This window comes from Aptenodytes forsteri, unplaced genomic scaffold (genome assembly GCF_000699145.1).
Source record: "Aptenodytes forsteri isolate BGI_AS27 unplaced genomic scaffold, ASM69914v1 Scaffold79, whole genome shotgun sequence".
Taxonomy (NCBI): Eukaryota; Metazoa; Chordata; class Aves; order Sphenisciformes; family Spheniscidae; genus Aptenodytes; species Aptenodytes forsteri.
The window spans coordinates 2,709,902-2,721,013 of NW_008794776.1; the positions used below are offsets into that span (position 1 = coordinate 2,709,902).

The following is an 11,112-nucleotide window of genomic DNA, read 5'->3' on the forward strand; positions in this document are numbered from 1 at the left end:
GCGGGGCCGCGCCGGGCCGCCCTGCCTCCCTCTCCTCAGAGACGCGCTCTTCCCCAGGGCCAGGAGGAGGAGGAGGAGGTCCTCTGCGCCGCCAGGACCTGCAGCCGGCTCTTCGGGGCGCTGCTGGAGCGGAGGGAGCTGTTCGTGGGCCAGCTGCCCGCCGAGGAGGCCTCTCTCGCCGGTGAGTCGAGAGCCGGGGGGGGTCCTGCGGCCCTGTCCCGGGAGAGGCAGGGGCCCGAGCCTTGGGCGCGTCCCTGGGGCTCGTCCCGGCCGGTCTGAGCTTTCGAGACCTGTCTGTGTTTCACCCTTCAGATAACTACAGCGCGGAGGACAAATACAAGATGTGGATGAGGCACCGCTACAACGACTGCGTGGATTGCTTGGCGGAGCTGATGGGACACGATGCCTTCCAGGTCAAGGTAGGTCCCGAGCCTGCTGCTGAGACACGAGTTCACGTGGGGGTCCCTTGCGATGCAGAAGCAATTATCACTCTAATAATTTCAGTGTGGGAGGGTGGGCAGTGCTGTAAGACGTTGCTGGTGCTCTGGCTCACCTCTGCTCACCAGCCTGCCAGGAGCAGGCACACAGCTTTCTTAGTGAAGAACATCTTAGTTCATTCTTCCTCCTTCAGAAGTTGCCTCCTTTGGGTCTGACCCCTGGTGTCCTTGTTGAGGTGGGGTTTTTTTCTGTTGTTTTCTTTTAAAGGAACTGTCACTCTGCACCCTCATGAAGTTTGTTGAGTTGGAGGCACAATATCCGTTGATCAAAGTAGAGTGGAAGGGGAGTTTAACTTTTCCTCGTGAACTTCTTAAGGTAAGCTACGGAACTGAAAAGTTCCTCCTGTCAGTTACCCGATGGCACGCACAACCTCATGTGCTCACCTTCTCCAGGACTAAAATTTCACGCTCGGAGGTTTTCAGGGCAAAGGGAGGGTGGTGTTCTAGAGAGAGCACCAAGACCTAGAGCTTCTGTCCCTGGTGAGGTGACACCTGTGGGTGTGGGAGCAGCTGCCTTGTACAGGTTCGAGCTGGATTCTTGAGTGTTTATGAGGTACCAGTTCTGGGGTGTTTTTTTGGAGTCCCTGGCCTCATTTGTGAGGACTGGGAGATGAGAGGGAGGGTACTGCCCCTGGTTCAGCCACCGTGTCATTTCTAAGTGACGTTGCCTTTGATAGAAGGGGCCCATCTTGGAGGTCAGGAGGGCTTGTCAAAATGGCTTGTGGACATTGCTCTGGGGCAATCAGTGCACAGCCATGCTAGCTGCCTTTCAGAAAGACAGGAGGGTGCCCTCAGCCATCACAGCTCGCTGTCTGCTCCCGTACTGTAAGAGACTGACTTGTTGCTTTCCTTTGCAAACCTTTCGTTAGGTAGTTGTTGATGGCTTACTTCCCTTAAATGAGGACGCTTCTCTCCTGATCTCTCGCTTTCAAGAATATATGGAGTATGATGACATTCGGTACTTTGTCATAAAGGCGGTCACTGAGAGCATTGGACAAGTCATGCAGAAGACAAAAGAGGTAACAAATGGTTACTGTTGAGGTGGGTCTGGATAAACCGCTCTGAAACGTGTATCTTGTGCGTGAAGCAGGGAGGGACTAGTGGTATGTGGAAAGACTTTGGAAGCAAGAGTGGTGAGTGTGCTCACTTGAAGGCATTGATTTTTTTCTTTTTTTTTTTTTTTTCTTGCTCACAGTATATGCCAATTATGCTAAGACTGTCTTCAGTCTGAAATTGGAAGTAGCTCAAGACACACGTACTGTTGTTCATGCAAAACCTGGTCTGGGCTCTAGCTTCTGTTTGACCCAAATCTCTGCAGCTCGGGTGGCACACACAGAACTTTTAATTCTGTTTTTTCTCTGGTGCAGAAGAAGAGTCTGTTTTCTTTGATTGGATCTACCAATTCTGTTAAACCAGAATTAGTTCAGAGATGGGTTTTGTGTTAGGCAAACAAGTAATAGTCCAGGACGAGGCAGCAGTAGAGAATATACCAGTATGTAGTTCAGCCATCAGCATTTTTCCTTTCCTTTTTCTCTCCTAAATATATTCAGTGCTTGGGAAATAGGACAATATTGAAGTCCAGCATCTTACCATCTGTTGTGGAACTTGCTTCATGTGTGATTATATGCTTTTTTTCTCAGAGGCCGCTGCCGTTTTACCAGCAGAATGTATTTTCCCTCATTTCGCCCATTAACATGCCAAACAAAGAGTGTGACATGGTCAGATTTATGGTGAAGCAAGGTTAGTAAGCTCCACATGGTGAACTGTGTATGAAAAGGAAAATCAGGTTTAAGATTTTTATTGTGTAAAGACTATATTGTTTGTTAATGAAAAATGTCTGCTTCTGTGATCACAGTGATTCTAAAAGTGTTACAAAATCCACGTTCCTCAGTCTACAGTGGGGTCTGTCATGGCCTTGTGTCAAGACAAGGACTTCAGCCCAAATTTTTAGGGTATCAAAGGACGAAGTAAAAAAGGGTCGTCTTAATTTTTTAAACATGCATTTCAAGTTCAGCGTCTGTTTTCCCTTTCTTCTTAGATAACTGGGAGGAATTGAAAGTGTCGAAGCTGCAGGTAACTGTTCATTTGGTGCTTCAGAGTTGAAATTTTATCTACTTAAAATAGAGCTTTGTCTACACGAGTGTGTTTAACTCACTGCTCGCAATTCTGTTTTAAGGCACACAAGCAGGCGTTTGAAAAAATGTGGCTCAGTTTTTTGAAGCACAAGGTGAGTGTTACTTCAGCCACCGATCTGCATTGCTTTCCAATTGCTAATCGTTAGAGGCTGTGGCCGTCCTTGCGTGGAGCTCCTGGTAGGACCCCACTATGCTTTCAGCGTCAGATGAGAACAGCCCAGTCACCATTTCTGCTGGATTGTTCTCCTGCCAAGAAACATGACCTCGTGTACGGTCTGCTGCTTCTCCTTACTCTCAGCCTTTTTTCCCCCCTGTAAACCAGTCTGCCTGTAAGGAATGATCTGCAGCATAACGACCTCTGTTCACAAGTTGAAGGTTCCCAAGCTTTTTTGCTGGTGACTTTCCCCTCTGAGCTGTGATGACACTTTTAGTTGTGAGCACCTGCTTCTTTGAATGAGCTTAATTGTCAGGTGTCACTTGTAAACTCTACCATTTGGGCATTGTTGCTGCAAGCTGTTCTGTATTGTCCTGGCACATTCCCTTTTGCTTGTGCGTTGCCTTTTTGAGCCATGGGTTGCCGTTGCTTTCTGAGTTCTCCCTGCAATGCTTGTTTCACTGTATTGTTTTGTCCTTCACAGCTACCCACTGGCCTTTACAAAAAAGTTCTTGTCATTCTGCATGACTCCATCCTGCCTTACATGAATGAGCCCACTCTCATGATAGACTTCTTGACAGTGGCCTATGGCATAGGTGAGTGAAAACAGGCTTTTTGTCCTTTGTGAGGCTCTGCAGCATGGTACGTATGGACTCGGAAGGGCCGCTGGATGCAACACCACAGCCTGGGTGATGAAATAGATGTACTTTTGGCTGGGATGAAGCTAAGGAACTAGTGTGAACTCCGTTGTCCCTGAAAGTGAGATGTTTTTACCTCTGTTTGTCAGTGGTGTTGTTCCTTGTGTGTAAGGAAGATCATATTTAAGGCTTTGGGAAGAGTAGAATACTGGAGTGGTTTCTTTTAAATATAGAGGTCAGCCAGCAGTGCTGATACCTGGCCTGCATCCGGGCACAGAATGTGCAGATTCCTACAGAAATGTCTTTTCTGAGGAGACCTTTGCCTCCCCGGTGTGGCTTTCTTGGGGGATTAGAGCAGCATGTTTGTGTCTCAGTCATTCAGAGCCTGTTCTTCTAAACTACAGCTTAATCTCTGTAAGTGACTTATGAGCCTCTGGGTGGTTTTAGATGAAATTGTGTTACCTTACAGCCATCGTGCTGGCTCTAATTTCAGGTACTCTTAGTTTTGTGTTCCTTGCGGGAAAGTTTTATAATAGAAACAAATCGAAGCTGATATTTATTTTCTTATTGTGTTGATACCTGCCTGCTTTCTTACAGGTGGAGCAATCAGTCTTCTAGCCTTAAATGGATTATTTATTCTGATTCATCAGCATAATCTGTAAGTGAAAAGAGCATCTTGTTTAATGGAACATGGGTTTTTGCATTTACATCCTTATAGAAAGGACCTGAAATGGATTCTGTGCATCTTCAGGCTTTAAAATTCCCCTATGAGAAAGCCAAACTCTGCACAAGAGGCTCAGCTGTTTGGATGCTGAGCTCTTTTGATAGTCTGACCTTTTTTTCAGCTGAGCCTAAATATCCTCTTCTCCAGACTGTGGTTGCTCAGCACTTGAAAATCAATTTCCATTGATCTGGTTACATAGTGAAGCCGTAGTCTTTGATATGCCTTTCACTGGATCCTGTACCATTTGCAGTCAATGGACATAGCTTCACATCCTGAAAATGGCTGGGCGCTGCAAGAGCCGTAAATTCACCTTACAATTTGTTTTCAGGCGGTGGCTGTGGAGAGAAGCCGAAGAAAGCTGAACAGAGCACAGCAGTGGTCTGGGGTAGTCTATAATGAAAGCACAGAAACATTTAGACACAGTGTGGTCCCATTGTACATCACTAATGGATGTCGTCTTTTTCCTTTTTTTAACAGGGAATATCCTGACTTTTTCAAAAAGCTGTACAGTCTTTTAGACCCTTCTATATATCACGTGAAGTACCGAGCCCGCTTTTTCCATTTGGCTGATCTGTTTTTGTCTTCATCGTAAGTAGCATCTTTATTACATACGTTCACATATTTTTCCTCCTGTTTTTCTGTTGTCCAGAGACTGTTCTTGAACAGTCCCCCACGTGCCTGGATATAATGTATTCAGTGTGCCTACTGGATTAGATTCATTTTTACCGAGAAAACTGAATCCAAGAGTGTTATTGTAGCGTTATGTAATTTTTCGTGTGCTATTTTTGAAGATTTGCCATATAGCCATCTAGTTTCAGAAAGTAAAAATGCAGTTAGTTATCTGAGTTTGATCTGCAAGTGATTATGGATGTATTTTGATCTGTATTCCACTTTGGCTGAAAGTGATCATTTTTCTGTCTGTCTTTATGAATATGGAAAAGTTACATTTGCAGGCTTTTTATAGATCATAAAGCTGTTGATAAATCGATGACCTTTTACAGACATATAACATTGAAATATAAAGTGTTTGGCAGTCTGTCTTGATGCTGTCCATTCATTGTACACAGGGAAGAAACTAGATAAGCAGCTGGTCATATAGTTGCCATCATATGTTATAAAATACACCAAGAGTAATGCTTTACAGTTCAGCACTAGGCACTTAATATCGAACCCCTTGTATTCCTAGTGTGCTTTGGAGAGAGTAAGGAGATCTAACAGATGGTGTCCCGTGGGGTGGCTTTGCTGAGCCTTGCAGGTGTAGCAAGCCCTAGGGCTGAAGGCTGAGCGGCTGAAAATTGTCATCTTTCATCCCGGCTCTTCTGACCTGAAGAAATACCTAGATGAGCTGATTGCTGTTAGCAATTTGCATTTTTACCGTGAAAAAAGAACTGTCCTGCACATTTACATTACAGCAGCTTTATGTTCCCATTAACAGCTGCACTGCTTGCTTTAGTGCTGGAAGTATTATGTAAATTTAACACCATGGCCCGTGTATTAGTTAAACCCACAAAATGACATTAGCAGAATATAATTAAGGTTGCCTGGCCAGGCCCTCAGAAGTTTATAAAATGACTGAATAAAGACTGCCATGTGAATGACCATGTACAAGAGCTGTGCTTGGCTACGGCAAGTGCCTGGAGTGGTGCCATGCATCTGGATTGAGTCACAGAGTGATTTGAGATTATTCATGCATTGAATGGAAATGCCCCCAGATTTGTTCCAGAGAGCGCACAAGACCCTATATTACTGCTTGAAACCAGGATTCTTATAGCTTCTCTTTACTCCAGAGCCCAAAAAATCTGAAGAGCCCCACTGATCTTTAACCTGACATGCTGTTTGGATCAGTGAGACTGCTGGCTCGCTTGCTAGGACTTTTACATGCTGGTTTCTTCTGTCTCCTTTCCAACAGTCACTTGCCGGCGTACCTGGTGGCAGCATTTATAAAGCGCCTCTCCCGGCTGGCCCTCACTGCTCCTCCCGAGGCTCTTCTCATGGTCATTCCCTTCATCTGTAATCTTTTTCGGAGGCACCCCGCATGCAAAGTGCTAGTACACAGACCTAATGGGCCAGAAGGTAAGAGGGAAGGTGGGCAGGGGAGTTTTGCGTTAACGCCTTTAGACATCATAAAGAGCAGGATTCCTGTGGAGGAGGGGAGGAGATCCCAGCCCCAGTTCTGAGGTTTAGAAGGATCCCTCTGTCCCTTGCGTTTGTGGAAAGCCAGCAGGCTGCTTCTGCAAGTTCTCTGACTGCGAAGACCCATCTGCATTGCTCCTCTCTGACCTTAGGCCTCGCAGTTGGCTCCCCGGCCTCTGTGATTCCCTGGGAGAAGGCTGCTCTGAGCCTGGCACACTGACCCAGGCTACTTACAAATGCTAAAGGGCTGGGGGGGACCTGTACCAGACACAGAGCTTGTCTTGTTCACCTCAAGAAATGAGAAGAAAATGAATGCAGAGACCTCTTCAGTTTTGGTGGTTTTGTGTAGGTGGCCCCACTGGGGCCTCAGCAGTCTCCTGAGTTTTTATTTCATCTCTCTGTGATTTAACTGATCAGTGTCGAACATCAGTAGTGACCGTTCAAAGTTGCCTGAGATGCCCTTTGCATCAGACTGTTCCAGTTCTTTGTGCCCTACTTCCTGTGCTCTTTAAAAGTAGTATGATTCTGTACTGCTGCAAACAGTGACTCGGGTCGTGCTGGGGTGTGTCAGCTTGTTCCTGGACCCTAAAAGTCTTGGGAAGGAGCAACTGGCTGCAGCACTGCTCTGGGTCCCTGTGTTCCCTTTGGGGTTATGTACATCACGCAGAAGGTATTAGCTCTGTATCTCTATTTCCTTAGGTATGTCAGAAGATCCATATATTATGGAGGAGGAGGAGCCATCTGAAAGCCGGGCTTTGGAGAGCTCTCTCTGGGAGATTCAGGTATGTCGGCTAAAAAGGAACATCTGCGTCTGGTATGGGCTTCTTTCACCCTTGCCGCTTCCTTGGCACACGTTGGCAGTGGCCAGTCCCACTTACAAGAACCTCCTGACATACGTCTTGCAAATGAGATGAGTTTCTGGCTGATCATTTATTCTGCATCCTTTTCTATCCTAGCATAAGAGGCAAAGGATTCCACACACTGGAGAAATCGTACATGCTAATTAGTAGATGACTTGTGAGCACACGTCTGACTGCAGTTGAAAAGTGTGCAGTTAACAGCTGAAACAGACTAAATAGCTGCAAATGTATGAGACTTTTTATTTGCTTTGGAGGGGAGAGAGGAACTTGCTGAGCACTGATAGAAATTAATTGGGTACAGCTAGGTCATCCTGTAGAAATGGGTTTAAAAACGCTAGAGAAGATTATAACGTTCACCTTTCACCTGGATCGTTTGTAGGATGGTGAATGAAGATTGAAATTGGTTAAATTACTCCTGATGGTTCTAAAACCTTAATGTCAGGATTATGACTTTCCATTTAAATGCTACAAAGGTTTTGTGTAAGGGGCTGAAGCAGCAACAAGAATGTTGCTCCCCGAGAACGGGAGCTCGGATGCAGCATCCGGGCTGTGGGAGGTAGCGGAATTGGGTTACGTGTTGTCGGCATGGCCTGTGGAGGAGTCTGTCTGTCTCGAGCTGGATGTGAACCAGGTGAGAGGGGCCTTTCATGTGTTTGAAAGACGGCTGAAATCAGGATTTCTTGAAGCTCTGTAGTAGCACAGCACAACAAACTTGCCTCTGCCAGAATTTGATGTTCACTGAAGATCTGACCAACAAAGGGGCAGATACCTGTGTGGGAATCCAGATGGATGTGTGTTACCCGGCACTCATTAGACCATCTCCTGTTTGTCTTGCTTTTGCAGTCTCTACAAAACCATTACCACCCAGATGTGGCCAAGGCAGCTGCAATCCTGAACCAGTCGCTGTCTGAGATAGAGGATGACATATCAGGACTCCTGGAGCTCTCGGGTTATGAGGTAGCGTTGCTGTGCCTTTGTGAATGATTGGAACCAGGGGAAAGGAGACTGGTTCCTGGACGCAATAGCCGTGTCCTGTTCATCGGCCTTGCTGCTGGGGCGGGAGCTAGACTGACTTTTGGTTACCCAGAGCCAGGGAAAACGGGAAAATGTCTGTTAAATAACGGGGCATGAGGCAGCAGTGGCGACAGGGATGGCCTTTATATAAAAGGTTTATTGCTGGATCTTTTAAGAGGTTAGAGTGAGCAGTGGTATCAGCCAGGGTGAAGAGCTTGTACTGAGTTTTGCCAATATCTTCTGTTTTTTTCTTTATAGCTTTTTGATAAAGAAGTAAAGAAAAAGGCTGTTGATGTGCCCCTGGAGTTTGAGCAAGTACGAGGTTTGTTTGGGAAGAAAAATGATATTTTTGCAGAGCACTTCACTTTAGATTGACGTGATCTCATACAAACACATCTGCACAACTGACTGATCTTAGGGACATGCACAAAGCTCACGTGTTGTGCTCGGCAGCTCTGCCTTGGAAGTATCTCCATGGGATGAGAGCTGGACTGCTTGAGAAGGGTGCAGCCTCCTTCAGTGACCTTTGCCGCTACCCATGGATGGACTTTCCTTTGTTGCTCCTTGTTTCTCACGCTTGCATGTTGCCGCCTGATACTTGAGAGGGATTTTCCATCAGAGCAGATTTTTCCGGACTTGTTTATTGCTGGAATTCCAGCCCTTTTCTCCAAAGCTGCTGGTGCTGGCTGTGATCGGTGACTGCATCGACAAACCATCTTGCTGCCGTTCGATGGGACTGAGGGAAAGTGCGGTCTCTGACTGCTGCTTTTATTTTTCAGATGTGTTACTTTCATACTAGAGCTGATAACTTGTTTGTAGCAAGTGACCTCAATACATAGCTGTAAACACCTGATGATATTCTAATTATATTTTTTATATACACTTTTGAACTCGCGTCTTCAGAGGGATGTTTAGCTTCTATGTACTCATCTTAACACTCTCACATTCGAGGCATTGAAAGCCCAGGTTTGTCAAAAACAACTCATAGATGATGCTCAGTAATTCCATCTATGAAGTGTTGCTGATGTTCCTTCATGTACATCCATCTCCTGCTGTAAGGTTGCTTAATTCAAAATGCTCATGAGCTTTGGAAATGAGCATAATCCTGGTGACTGCTGTATTAGGGAGGCCAACTCATGTGCAGTGGGAGGTATGTCTAATCCTTGATTTTTGCCTCAGAATGATAAGCAGCTTAATGTAGCTTTGCCTGCAGCCTGCAAGCGTTGTGGGAGCTACGGCCAGTGTGTATCCAGGTGCTAACTGAGGTTTAACTAGTCCACTGATATTAGGTGGTTTTGTGAATTTGTTTTTTTCATATAGTTCCAAAAGTCATGCAGAAATTCCTTCTGGTGGGGTTCCCCCCCCAAGTTTTTAAGTTTGAGATCAACTCCTTATTAAGAACACAGATACACTCACTCAGGACTTTTTTTTGGTAATCGTTTTCAACAACTTATTGTCTCATTAGACTTTAACTCCGCTTGCATGTTTTGAAGTCATATTTTGTGGAGGAGAAAAATACAGTCAAGAAAGTGGAGGCCAAGAAATCTAATTTCTGGCAGACAAGTCTGTTTAAGTCAAGGAAAGCTGCACCTGTCTTGGAGACACAAAGCGTTATGTTTTCTTCATCCAGTTTTCTTCATGCTTTTCAAACAATGGACATGTCCTCAGAGTATAGAGCTCTACCTCTGCTTTTTTTTTTTTTTCTTCTTCTTGATGCTTTTGAAGTCAGGTGGGGTGTTTTTCAGGATTCAAATTTTTTTTCTTAAAAAAAAAGTCTCACTCTTTGTTCTCTGGTGAAAAAGCAATCCTGTCTCCTCCCTGGCCAGCCTGCTCTTCTTTTTTGTTTGACTTCTGCTATCTGTGGTAGGAAGGCGGAATGGCTGAGATGATAACTTAAAACTTGAGAGACCTCAGTTCAGGTTCACCCAAGCCTTGTATTTCAGCTCTAAAATGTATTTCCCTATATCATATGTAGGTTGTATGTATGTGTTTGGTAAACATTTTGAAGTGCTCTGATGCCATAGTAATGAGGACCACGTAGCTACCTTTGAAAGAAGTATGTAAGCGTATCATCTTTCAGATGAAATGAATGAATATATTGAAATGAATGAATATATGTATTGAATGCCTTTCTCTGCATCTTTTTGTTTTACTCAGGTTGGCCCAGTTTTATCTGTCTGAAATTACCAACAGGCAATGTCATTCATATCTTTCATAATACTGACACTCCAGGAGTGTTAGGACTCTTTTTTTAATGCACGAATATTAAACCATTTGGGCATGGGGCAAGTCCAGGTCTCATGGTGTTGAAAATGAGGGAGTTTGGTTGGGTTCTTACGTCTGGACAGAGGGTAAGCGGAGTCTTTCTGTCAACAAGGCACCTGAAGGGCTGCGTAAGCCGTGTGCCTCTGTCTGTCGTCCTGGGGTCTCCTGGCACCAAACAAGGATACACGCATGGGGCAGATTGAGTTGGTGGGGAGCAGTGGAAAGTAGCAGCTTCTGCCTTCCGACATGGTCTGCTGCTGCCTTGCGGGCAGAGCCTCGTATCTCTCAGACCAGATGACCACGGACTAAAATACCATCAGTACGCTTGGAAAAGGGATGCTACTGGAAATGGGGGGTTTTGCTTTTTCCCAGAAGGGAGACTGCAAAGGTACCAGCATCTTCAATGTTTCACCAGCTGTGGATCCTAAGTACTGTACTGCAATTAATAGTGACTTGGTTGGAGCAAGATGCAATTTATTTTTTTAAGTGCATTCCCAGTGCCCTGTGTGCTGGCCGTCGCAGCTCCCACTGATGTTGAGAGGGAAGGTTAGGCTGACACAGTGTGTTTTCAGGTCATAGAATGGTTTGGGTTGGAAGGGACCTTAAAGACCATCTAGTTCCACCCCCCTGCCATGGGCAGGGACACCTTCCACTAGACCAGGTTGCTCAAAGCCCCATCCAGCCTGGCCTTG

At 45.5% G+C, this 11,112-nt stretch overlaps 1 protein-coding gene across 1 annotated transcript in view; it reads left to right on the forward strand.

Annotated features, from left to right (window-relative positions):
- The window catches only part of NOC4L (nucleolar complex associated 4 homolog), a 12,825-nt gene extending 2,390 nt beyond the window's left edge, over positions 1-10,435 (forward strand). The window contains exons 2-15 of the mRNA XM_009274335.2: positions 58-181; positions 313-419; positions 706-813; positions 1,367-1,516; positions 2,138-2,237; positions 2,536-2,570; positions 2,674-2,724; positions 3,271-3,382; positions 4,022-4,082; positions 4,626-4,736; positions 6,058-6,221; positions 6,981-7,063; positions 7,985-8,098; positions 8,414-10,435. Of these exons, the coding sequence (XP_009272610.2) occupies positions 58-181; positions 313-419; positions 706-813; positions 1,367-1,516; positions 2,138-2,237; positions 2,536-2,570; positions 2,674-2,724; positions 3,271-3,382; positions 4,022-4,082; positions 4,626-4,736; positions 6,058-6,221; positions 6,981-7,063; positions 7,985-8,098; positions 8,414-8,530 (1,437 nt within the window). The 3' untranslated portion in view covers positions 8,531-10,435. The remainder of the gene's footprint in view (positions 1-57; positions 182-312; positions 420-705; positions 814-1,366; positions 1,517-2,137; positions 2,238-2,535; positions 2,571-2,673; positions 2,725-3,270; positions 3,383-4,021; positions 4,083-4,625; positions 4,737-6,057; positions 6,222-6,980; positions 7,064-7,984; positions 8,099-8,413) is intronic.
- The last annotated feature ends 677 nt before the right edge of the window (positions 10,436-11,112 follow it).